Consider the following 12,279-nt stretch of genomic DNA (forward strand, 5'->3'; position numbering starts at 1 on the left):
TTTATGACAATCACGATTTTTCTTTTAATCAGTAAAATTTCTTCCTAATGCCTTGTCTGGCAGACTAATAAAAGCAGTTTCCAGCATTTGCATATCACATTAGGCTCAAATGATACTACATACCCATATGACCTATATGGTAGCCAGAGTTCTAAAAAATTATAATCTGAGATTTTGTAATATCCCTAAATTTTAAAAGTTGGGACCATTCATGTGATTTTACTTATTAACTACAGGTCATATTCAACACAGTGACGACATTATAAGAACAGTCCATAGCTCTTAGAACATTCAAATATCTATTACTTGTTGGTATCTACCTACATACAATGAAACAGAAAGATGTCCTTAATTCATTCTAACTTTAGATATGTGCCAGGTGCTCTAAACACAGAAAAAAGCAACATTCATAGACAAAAGATGGGTGAACATGTGTTTAAACATCGACTATTTACTCCAAGACCTAAACTAATGTGACTAGCTCAATGATGTTTTGTTGAAGACCCAAATTAGCAGACCAGAAGCAAATCCACACTAAAATAGGTGATGATAATTTAAAGAAAAATCATGGTAGGTTCCCTACATTCTAAACATGTGAAATTAACAATATAGGGAATAAATGTTACAAGCCACACGAAGCTCAAGATAGGCTTGCACCATAAAGTTCAAGATGGGTCTGCATTAAACCAGCTGAATGCTCTAAATGAGGTCATTGTGGGATTCCATTTACTTTTTTCTAAGCTATTGAAAAGAGAGATAATCAGTTATATGTGGCATTGCCAATTTTGAGTTCTGCTCTGGAATTTGAACTGAAACTCCCAATAAACACATCCTCCACTACTATGAGTATAATGAATAAAAGAAATTTAGACAAATTTTAAAAAATTACCCTATACTCCTATATTTAGTTCAATAAAATTTAAATTGTCCTAAATTCATGTTTTTCTAAAGCAATTTAATCTGAGATTCTTCAGAACAAAAACTCTGAATTTTGCCTTAAGTTTATGCTCTGAGTCTTCAAAATCAAAGCACTGGAGAACATCATTTCAGGATTAAAAGGAATATTTTGTGCAATAACAGAGACTGAAAGTCTCTTCCATCTTTGAAGTCTCCCAGGTCTTTGCAGAGAACCACATTTAGCTGTTGCAACACAAATGATTAACTGGGATTGCAAGCTGGAGACACCACACCGAGGGCATGTCAAGAGGGACACCCTGCACGACCTACCACACCTCCAGGTCTGCGACATCAGAACCACACTCACACACAGCACGCACCAGGCGTTACCTTTGTTAAATTGCTTAGCGCTAGATACTGAGAAGACAGCTGCGACACTCTGTGCATAAAGCTCTTGCTGGCAGCTTGTCCTTCCCACAGCTGCTGAGCTTTCTCTTTCAGCCTGTTGAGCTGAGGCTCGTAGCAGTGTATTTCCTCAAGGACAGACTGAAAAGCACAAGCAAGTTACTATTCAGAGGCTGGGGGAATGCACATCTCAGGGCGAAGCTATGGCCTGGAGAACATGGAAATCAGCATTAGCAAGCAATGGTGTACCCTGAAGGCTTCATCACTTCCAAGCTACACACAGTGAGCATGACAGAAAGGAAACAAAGCACACCCCAAAGGAAAAGCAGAAACACAAAATCAGTGCAAATAGGGAGAGGATACACTCCATGCGTCTGAATGCTCGGTCTACAGAGGAGGGGACGAAGCTGAGTGACTCGGGACCAGGGGCCTCCTTACCTGCAGCTTCTGCTGCTCTCTCCTCTTGGCTGGCAGATCGTAGAGGCGATTGCTGCTCTCGTGGACCATCTTCTCGGTTTTACTTAGCCAGTCCTGTACAGGCTCAGCACTCACTTCAAAGTCCTTCATTTGGATCTTTAGATTCTACAAGGTTTTACAAAGCATCAGGGAATAAAAAAAATTTCATAGCAAGTTCAAAGTCCTTCACTTAGCTTCCAAAACCCACCCCTCCTCCTCTTCTTTCCCCTTTCGCAATGTCTGGAACATTCTGTCCTCCACCTTGGCACTTGTATAATTTTTAAACATCCTTTAAGAACTTTTTATGGCTCTACTTTTTAAAATACAATTTTTTGCTTTCAACTAGATTACAGCCTCCATGAGGGGAGGGCCTGTGTCTTACATTTCCTAGGACACACCATGGTACCTTGTAGGAATAGAAATAAATGTTAGTAAACATTCTGTTGATTTTGACTAATGATGGGACAAGAAGTCACATATATACATCGTTTACATGCTTATTATGTTTTTAGCAAACAGTTTATTCTGATTTATAAAGAGATAAGAAATACCAAATAGTGTCATGTGCTTATCACATAAGAATGTTGTAAATACTTTCATAGATACTGTGTAGGTACTAGTAGCTGTAAAATGCACTTGATAAAGTTTTACATGGTACCATTGCACATTAGCAAAGGTGTATACATCCACTGTTTATTACTTAACAAGTCTTAGATTGATGTAAATTTGAATTTGTTATTTATGTTATGTGAACCAACTAAAGGCTTTAAAATTAACCAGAACTTTAGGTCATTTTGTCAAAGAGCAAGTCCGTAAAAGTTAGCTGAAAAATCTCTGTAGCAAGGACCAATGTAATGTGTGGGAGAAAGGCTCAGGTTCCATCTGTATCTGTTCCAGGATGTCTACAATGTGGGGATAATTATGTCTGCCATGCTCACCTCTGAGGGAGATGGGTTAGCTGTGGGAATGCCCTGGAAAATTAAAACTGCCTCACAAATGTCAGTTATCAAGGCAACTCCTGGAGTATTCTACTAAAATGTAAGCTTCACAAGGGCAAGGATTTTTTTCCTGTTTTATTCTTTGCTGTATCCCCAGAATCTAGAAGAGTCCTTGGCAAATGGAAGATAGTCAACAAATATTTGTTGAATAGTTAAATAAATTCATAAATTCCAGGTGTTTTCATCTCCCTTGTTGCTGGAATCTCATGGGGACTTTGAGCAGGGAAAACTGGGGGACTGTGATCAGGAGCTTAGTTTCTACAAAGAAAGGGCACTGAAAAACAGAGTATTAGGAGCTCGGTCAGAGGTCTAGTACCAAAAAAAATTGGGTCTTTTTCCAAGGCTTGCAGTCACAAGATCTGAGCAAGTGGCCTAGGTAACAAAAATAAGGATGAGATTTGATATTAAGTTCTAATATTCATCCTAAACTCCTAAAGTTCTTTATATACTTTAAAAAATACTATACAGAGGTGTATTGGTTCCCATTAAATGTTCATTCTGCATGTTTTCCCAGCTATTTCTCCAATGGTTTCAATGACCACTAACAAATTCTCAAAGCCCCACATTTATAGAACTGTATTTATACCGCATTTTGAGGCGATGGGTTTGAACTTGTTTCCACTACTTTCGAGCTATGAGATTATTTGACCACCCTGTGGTTAAGATAAGAGAGTTCCTGCTCCATGGAACGGTTATGAGGATTAAACGCAGCTTTGTTCGTGTTACGTGCCTACAACACTGGTGAGATCTCACTATCACTGTTCCTGCGGCTCTACCCTCTCTCTTGAGCTTTGCACTCATGTTACCTGCTACTTTCCTGGTCATTGGCCCCTGAAAATCTTGCAGGCACATCAAATGCAATGTATATTAAACTGAATGGATTTTTGCATCACCTCCAACACTAGTTTTGCTACTATATGCATGTCTCAGTTAGTGGCATCACCATTCACACCACCTTCCAAAGTAGAAGCTGAGGATCCAAACTTAACTTCTTCCCCATGCCCCTCATCTAATTAGTTACCAAGTCCTCTTGTGTCTTACCTCAAAGACAAATTCTCTATCCTATTGTTATTACCTTAAGTCAGGCCCTAGTCTCTTGCATCTGGATCATGACAAAAAGCTTTCTCTAGTCTTCCAACTACTTCCTGTCCCCCATTCTGGTTTACACTGTGGTCAGAAAATTTATGTGTTTATCTCCAGCTTAAAGATCTGCAGATTCCTCACTCAGTCTTTCTCAACCAGGTCCTGGGAAAAAATTAAGTCCTAGTGTCCTAAAGCATCCATTCTATATAATGAATTAACTTCTGACCTATGCATCTAGCATAGCACAGATTATGTTTCATCCTTGGGAAAATTGTGTCTTGGGTTCAGATTAAAAACCCTGGTTGAGAGTCAAGGTCAACTTGCTTAGTACACAAGGCATTATAGGATCTGGCCCTAATCTTCATCTCCAGTATTATCTCTATTGCTCTTCTTGCAAAACTTCATGTTAGTGTCGAAGTTCTCAAAGTCCCCCATTCATAGTTGGCACTCCTGACTCCTTGGCCCTGTGTCTTCAATTCGTTTTACCTGAACTGCATGTCAGCCTAGGTAAATTCAAAGACCACTTGATTCAGTCAAAATGTCACTTCTCTGGAAACCTTCCTTGATTTCTCCAAATAGAGTTAATGGCATCCTTCTATGAGTGACTACCAACTTTTCAACATATCTATGTTATTATTGTAATCATCTCTTACATACTGTTTCCCCTTTAGAAAAGTAAACTTCCCAAGGCAAGGCATAAGATGAACCCTCTTGTATTCTTTACATAGTGCCTGGCACATAAGAGGCACTGTTATGTCTGCTGTGGATTAAATGTCCCCTAAAACTCACTGAAGCTTAACCCTCATTGTAATTGTTAAGAGGATGGGAAATCCTTTTACGGTAATTAAATGGTGGGGCTTGAAGAAGTGAATAGATTGTGAGGACTATGCCCTTGTGAATGGATTGATCCATTCATGAAGTAATGGATGTGGCTCTGATGCCTTTAAAAGGAGAGCAAGTGAGAAGCTTAGTTCATTCTTGCTCAAGCCATTCACCATGGGACACCCTGAATCACTGTAGAGCCACCACCAAGAAGAAGGCCTCATCAGAGGTGTTCCTTGGACTTTGGACTTCCCAGCCTCTAAAACTGTGAGCCATAAGTATTGGTTTTTTGTAAATGACCCAGTTTCAAGTATTTTGTTATAAGTGACAGACACGGACTAATACAATGTATCTATTCCTAATGGGATGGAAGGAAGAAGGAAGGGAGGGGAGACATGGACCAAATAAGAGTTATACCTGTCATGAGGAGAAAGGCAGATTAGGAAAACAGGCAATTCCTGACCTACTACCTACTCTCGAGCTTGAACTAGGTAATCTTGCAATCAGTGCTAGATATACTACACTCAGCAGCTGATGCTTTGGAGCTCAGGCCACATTGCCTGTATGGTTAAGGGTAAATTTCTAGGCACTGCACAATGGTTATCACTCTGTTAAATGAAGGATGACTGCCATGACAGAACAGCAAAAGAGAATCAGTGGTCTTATATAAAGACCACTGAGGTCTTATGAAAGAACTGGGGAAGCACACATTTTCTTCTTCCTGAATATTAATTCCCTATTATTATATTTTTCTATCCTCCATTTAATATGGTCACAATCAAATCGAACATCTATTCTGCCAGGAAGTGTTGTTTTAAAAGGAAAAAGTACTCACTCCCCATGCTTCTAAATTTTCTTCTAAGAGAGGAGTTGTACATAAAATAGATGATCTCAGAAGAAAAAAATCATTGCATTGTGGCAGTAAGTATGTTATGGTTATAATAAATTCAGCTTATAGTGTGTCTGGAGAAAATGAAATTGTGTAAACATCGTCTCTTTGCATACTTAACTCCTAAAAACTTATTACCTGATATTTGCATTAGTTATACCCTCTTATCCATAGCATGTTATAGTCTTACATGGATATTTCTGTTCATTCTTCCAGAACAACTTCCAAAATTGAGGCATTTTAAATGAAATATTAAGTGCCATGCTTAAATATAAAATTGGTTGTTCCTGTTGGGAAAATGAATGGCCAAGTCTGTGATCATAGACCTTACCATGCAAGAAGCTGTTTAATTCCTCAGGAAGGCTCATACTTCTAGCACTGAGCTATTTCTTACTGTTATCCAGTTGTCCACTTAAAGTTAGGGAGGGATGATCAAAACCGTTGACAAGGGGACTTGGATATATTGAAACTGTGGTTTAACAAACAACAACAAACAAATGAACAGCACAGAATATGCCCATGTGGTTGACTATTTTATACCTCTAGGGCAGATTCCTTTTGGTGGAGATTTGAATGAAAATTTTTCCAATCTTCTTTTGCAGTTGCAACTTTGGCCTGGATACCGTTAGCTTTCTCTTTGTTCGACAGAGTACTCAAAAGCTCTCCTTTAGATAGCATCATGTTTAGCTTGTGCTGTCCATTTTCACTTTCTGACAAAAACTCCTACAAAGAAAAATATAAAATTAGGCATAATACAATGCTCCATGCTTTAAAATAATTTGATTTTTCTATGTATTTCCCAATGAAATCAAAGAAAAGAAATAAACTATTTTTATTATATATATTAAACGATCCAGCCCTTCCTTTAATTATTTATTTGCGAATTATTTTATTTATCAATCTAAATTCTGACTTGCAAATTATTTTATTTACCAATTTGCAAATTATTTTATTCACCAATCTACATTCTGACTTGTCCTAAAAAGGTTGCGAGCTATTGCATAAAATATTAACAACCGGATAAAAATAAACAGGAGAGAAAATGAGGACCAAGGGAAAATAAGAGTTGTAAACTAAACTAAACTCTGGCTACGATTAGTTTACAAAGTAAATGCTATGTGGGTCTGTATAATTGGTGGAACTGGATTATGACTTAGGCTCTGAGGATCCTAGTTGCCTAATCAAAGGAGTAAACACAACCAGGTACACAACTCACACAGCCCATACAATAAAAATAACCATCTGCTCAGCAGAAGCACAACTATTCCTAGAAAGAAACAAGAGATGAGTTTCCCTGGGAGTCTTAATAAAGCAAATGCTGTTAAATGGAGTAGAATACATTATTAGCAGCAGTTTATCAAAACATAACAAGAGTGTTTCATAGGGCTGTCCTTAAGAAGGACAAGTTAATGCCATAATGCCAAAGGGTAATTCAATAAAGTTCACCAAAGTACGTACTTTTCCCATCTGGTTAGATGCTGGGAAAAAATGGGTGGATTCTGTATCCTACAGTTAATTCCCATTAATATTTTCAAGTGTTACAGAAGAAATGGAAAGAACAAGCTCAAGGTTATTTATTTTTGCAAAAAACTCATAAGTTTAGATATTCTATGTTGTGAGTTTTGATCAAAGGAACCTCACGAGGGTTTTGTCTTAATGGACAGCCACCCCTACACATGTAGCTGTGCTGAGACAAGAGGGTCCAAGAAAAGGACCAAAGCTGTCCTCAAAAATAGTACTGGTTTCTGCAACAGAGATGAATAGGTAACTGAGGTTCTAAAGTTGTACTCCCTGGCCTGGAGCAAGCAGAAAAACTTTTAAATGAAACAAACATTCAAAGCAAGAGTTATCCCATTATATTAAGTTATGAACCAAGAATTCAAAACAGTGACGTAGATATGGACAACTGTTTCAGAGCCTGTGACTAACAGAGAAATTTCAAGCACGAACACTTATACATAATTTTCTATATACACATGCCCTCTGAAAAAAATTCAAATTTTATAACCACTCAGGACTGCTCGTATAAAAAATAATCAGACATGTACAACTATGAAAGGCAATTTCAATAACTATGCTTAAAAAATGTTGGTGTTGAAGGTGGTCTGTGGAATGGCACCATGAAGTTGCAATTAAGGGAAGAAAAGACTAGAAACAAACAAACAAACAAACAAAAAGTCTATCTGCAGCTCTGTCTATTTTACATACCAGTTCTGTGACTTCTCTACGAGTCTTTTACCGTATGTGTACATTGGCAATAACAATCTTATTTTTAAAAGACAACCTGATGTTGTCTTTTAAAAAATTAAATGAGAAAATCCACTTAGAATGCTCAGGCATAATGTTTGTCACACAGAAATAGCTTTTATTATTTCCAGAATCCCTATTAATATATAAAGATAGCATGCACTTATGTAAATAGATTAGTTTTTCTTCATGTACATAATCAGCCACTTCAAGCAGGGATTTATATGAAATTTGAGTTTCTTAAGCAAAACTTTAACATGCAATGCACCTATAAAAACATCTAAAGGCACCTTTTAAATCCACTTCAGCACCATTATTAGAATTAATTGATAACACTCTTACCTGTATTTTCTGAAGACTTGCTGAAACTTCACTAATATTTTGAGGTATATCAAAACATTTGGCAGTAGTGATTTTTGCATTAACCATCCATTGCTGGAAATCTCTGCAGGCTCTTTGAAATCTTTGCTGTAAAATCTGCTCTTTATTCTGGCAGCCCTTGGATGCTTGCAAAGAGAGACTGAAAAAGTGATTGGAAAATTTAATGGAAGGAAAAAAATGGTAAAGTTGATTAAAATAATGTTTGATAGAATCAGCAGTTCTTAGAATGCGCACTTACCTCTTTTAGTAATGTACTTAATGCTTAATGAATTATTGATATTATTAAAATTACACCTTAAAATAGACAAACATCTAGCTTCTAATTCACATAAAAATATTTTGATTATCAAAAATGTTCATGCCTTACCAATTATATTCTTTAATCAAGCCAGAAACTTTTCCACTGTATATACTCAGGTCTCTCGAAAATCGACAAAGTTCATTCAGCTGAGACTTGAGGTCCTCAGTCCTAGGTTCTGCTTTCTGTAGAGCATCCAGTATCTCCTATTAGGAAATAACAAGACAGAGGAAAAAGCATTTAAACTGGGTAATTTCCATTCCTCATCAAATACAGGCATAAATCGATATTATAAATTATTAGTGAGAAAGGAACTAACACAGTAAGTAGATTCAGTAAAGAAATGAGGCCTATTTTGGCTAATCTGTATCCTTTTCTAGCCATAGATAGACACTGCAGCATCAAATGTTGTAAAGTAGTCAAATGATTAAGCGGTCGAATGTCTTAAATCAGGACCAAAAAAAGACAAAATAGCCTACATTGTTTTAAAACAGTCTGACTAAGCTGTTGGGAGACATGTATATTGTTTAAAGGTGAAAAGAAATCATTTCAAAGAAAAGCAATACTCATTCTGGATTAAAAATGTGTATGTGTGTGTGTGTGTGTGTGTGTGTGTATCAATTGATTTTATGTAGGAATAATACAATACTCCATGTTTTTTTCACATTAAAACTTTCATATAATACACAGGTCTGATTTAACTACTAATTCATTTATTTCATAGTTTCATTCATATAGCCATCAAATATTTGCTACATTCCTGCCATATGCCAGGCATTTTGCTGGATTCTGGAATGCCCAAATGAACAAAGGTATGATTTTTGTTGTTGAAGAGCTCACAATTTAATAGTTGAGAGACACACACGAATAACTACAGTACTAGCTATACCTAATTCAGAATAAAGTCTTAGGACTTGACAAGCACACCTTCAAAATTGAGGCCATGGTCAACTGAGTTACGTGGGTGCTTTGCAGTCAGAGCCTTCCTCTTCTAGCATTGTCATAAGGAGCAAATGAGATCATGAATGTCAAATACTTAACAATTCCTGGCAACACTAAGTGCCTTACTAGTCAAATCAGCAGGAAAATGACTCCCAAGTATTTAACCATTGGGTGGATAATGGTTTCACCAAAGCAAAAAAATAAAATACATTAAGGAGGAGGGGCAAAAAGCCAAGTAACTATTCACACAATTGATGTTGTTATTATTCTCAGAGATATTTATCGAGAGATGGCCTACATTTGCAGGGAAACCACATCCCTCAACAAACCAGGTCTGTGTTGCATTCCTCATCCTGCTAAATGGCACCACTGTCCTCCCACTGATGTAAATCAGAAGACTAAGCATCATTTTGGCCTCTGCCATTTGTTTCCCTTCTCTCTCCATGCAAGAGATACCCTGTCTAGTCTCTTCTATGTCCTCACTCTTTTAATCACGTGCCTCTTTGACTCTGCAAGCTGACTCTCACAGCCCCCGCGGACATTATCATCATTTCTTTCTGTAATGGCACAATATCCTCCTAAATTGCCTCCTGTTCTCTAGTTTCCTGTCCTGTGTTATCTCATCTACCAGTAATTTTGCATCTTGGTTCTGTTCCTTCACCTCACCTATCTGGTCGAGCTGAAATCATACCTCAAGACTCAGCTCAGATAAGAACTCCTATAAGGATTCTCTGCCCTCCTTCCCACCTCTTAGGGCTTCTCCTCCGGGGACAGACAGCACCTTGTGGGCATTTGCCACAATGAGCACCCCATTGGTTTTGCACTTGCTTGTCTTTCTGTCTAGTCTGTGATCATGAGAGTCCTTCCACCTAGACTGTTCTCGTGAGAGCAGAGATGGTGTCCTCTTGGTTTGTTGATTCTTTATTTAGCTCAGTGTCTGGGACAGAGAAGTCTAAAACACTTTTATTTACAAAACTTATAAATAATAACTAGATAGTTTCTCTCTGAAACTCCAAATGCTGAACTAGGAATAACTATTTTATACCATATTGAACCTTTTATTTAAGGGGGAACATTTTAAGAATTAAAGAAACTTACTACATACCAGAAAAGTGGAAATACTGAGATTCAAGCCAGTCACTTATAAATTGGATGACATTAAAAGAAAAAGCTTTTGACCAAAAATTTATACTTAAAAAATTTCTATAACTCCATCCTAAATTAAAGCAATTCAGCAGAATCTTTCATTATGTAAGTATCATGCTATATACCTTTGATTTGGTTAAGCCCTGGAATGCATTTTTTCCTTACACAACTTAAGAAAACTGCTATATTTTCAACAATAATAGCCCAATGGATATTAAGATAAATTAGTTTTGCAAACACAGTGAACAGGACTTTTGCGACATTATATTACATAGTTTATAGATTATCTGTTTTTATGTTTTAAAGAATTTCTTGAGTACCATCATTTAATTGCATAAGATAAAAGCTTATGAAGGTTCACGATTATTATTATGATTGTCAACCATGACAAGTCCTCTCTAACAGCAAAACAATGCCATAAGAACCCTGGCGAATCTACTATTTTGTGAACATTTTCCTACACATTCATTATAATTGAAATACCTCCATTTTGGGATAAAATGCCATTATTAGAAATAAAAGAAAATATGAATATTGAGAGGCAATATAGCATTTTCAATGAAAGCATTGGCCTTGGAGCCAAATCTGGAAGTGGATGTAAGCAGAGTGCTCTCATTTCTGAACTGTTAGTGCAACTGAAAACCCATATTTGCATTCTCATATGTATTTTTATAAGCCTCATCTATTATTTTCACTAGTAGCATCAATGTAAAAAAAATAGCAATAACTGAGAACAATAATGTAACCTAGGTACAATTTCACTCATATAAATGGAATGGGAAAAAAGAGAAATGAAAAAGAACCAAACCAGTGTAACTGATTTTTTCATATTGGACTACATGAAACAATGACCAATTTCTTTGTGCCTGTTTTATAAAACTAATTTCTATGTTTTATTCTGGTGCATAAATGTAAAGGAGAGGAAATGCATCAGAAAAACAAAAACTCAAGAAACATTATAAATAAAATAGCCTAAAGAGATGATTACTTTTTATTTTATGATGTGCTGCATTTGTTTCAAGCACTTTATTTAAAACAAAACAATGCGGCAAATACTAAATGACTTTTTTACGGGCTGGAGCTATTTTGAAATAATTATAACATAAATAGAAGCACAGAAGTTTACTTTACCAAACTTCCTTTTAAGGATATCCCTGATTCAGAGCATTATAAAACTGCAAATATTGAAAAGTTTTTCAAAGATACTATTTAACAAAGGAAGGAAGAGGATTTTAAGCTTCTGCCCATTCTTCACTATCCCTTTTATGCCTCCTTTTCTCCCTTTCTCACGTTCTAAAAGAGCTGCCATTAGTTTAAAAAAAAATAGCAAGGCCCGGGAAGGCAACCAGTGAGCATGACATAGAGGTTCTGTGAACGGGCTAATTCAAGTACAGCTGTCAAAACCACACACAGGGGAGCTAATCAGGGCAAACACTATCAGTTATGCTTTAGGAGATTACCAAATGATTGCATCAAACTTAAAAACTCAGTCATTTAAGTGTTCGAAATAGTTAACTGGCAAGAAAGCAGCTATGACTCTCTGTCTATTTATGCCTCTGCCCACAGGCGAATTTTCAGACTGAATGGCTGAATGCGATATTACAAACTCTTACACCATAGGAATGAAAGCAAAATGTCTCCACTGACAATTAACGTTTCCTATGGTAAATAATAACTTCTTCTCCCTGAAGTCTTTAGTTTTACAGAAGTTTGAT

The 12,279-nt window shown here is 36.7% G+C and overlaps 1 protein-coding gene across 1 annotated transcript in view; it reads right to left on the minus strand.

The window, feature by feature from the left end:
• Positions 1-12,279, minus strand: part of SYNE1 (spectrin repeat containing nuclear envelope protein 1) — a 422,354-nt gene that overhangs the window by 203,722 nt on the left and 206,353 nt on the right. The window contains exons 56-60 of the mRNA XM_063096991.1: positions 8,546-8,682; positions 8,140-8,317; positions 6,091-6,273; positions 1,741-1,884; positions 1,288-1,443 (exon numbers count right to left, since the gene is read on the minus strand). Of these exons, the coding sequence (XP_062953061.1) occupies positions 1,288-1,443; positions 1,741-1,884; positions 6,091-6,273; positions 8,140-8,317; positions 8,546-8,682 (798 nt within the window). The remainder of the gene's footprint in view (positions 1-1,287; positions 1,444-1,740; positions 1,885-6,090; positions 6,274-8,139; positions 8,318-8,545; positions 8,683-12,279) is intronic.

The sequence above is a fragment of the Cynocephalus volans genome, chromosome 5 (assembly GCF_027409185.1).
Source record: "Cynocephalus volans isolate mCynVol1 chromosome 5, mCynVol1.pri, whole genome shotgun sequence".
Classification (NCBI taxonomy): Eukaryota; Metazoa; Chordata; class Mammalia; order Dermoptera; family Cynocephalidae; genus Cynocephalus; species Cynocephalus volans.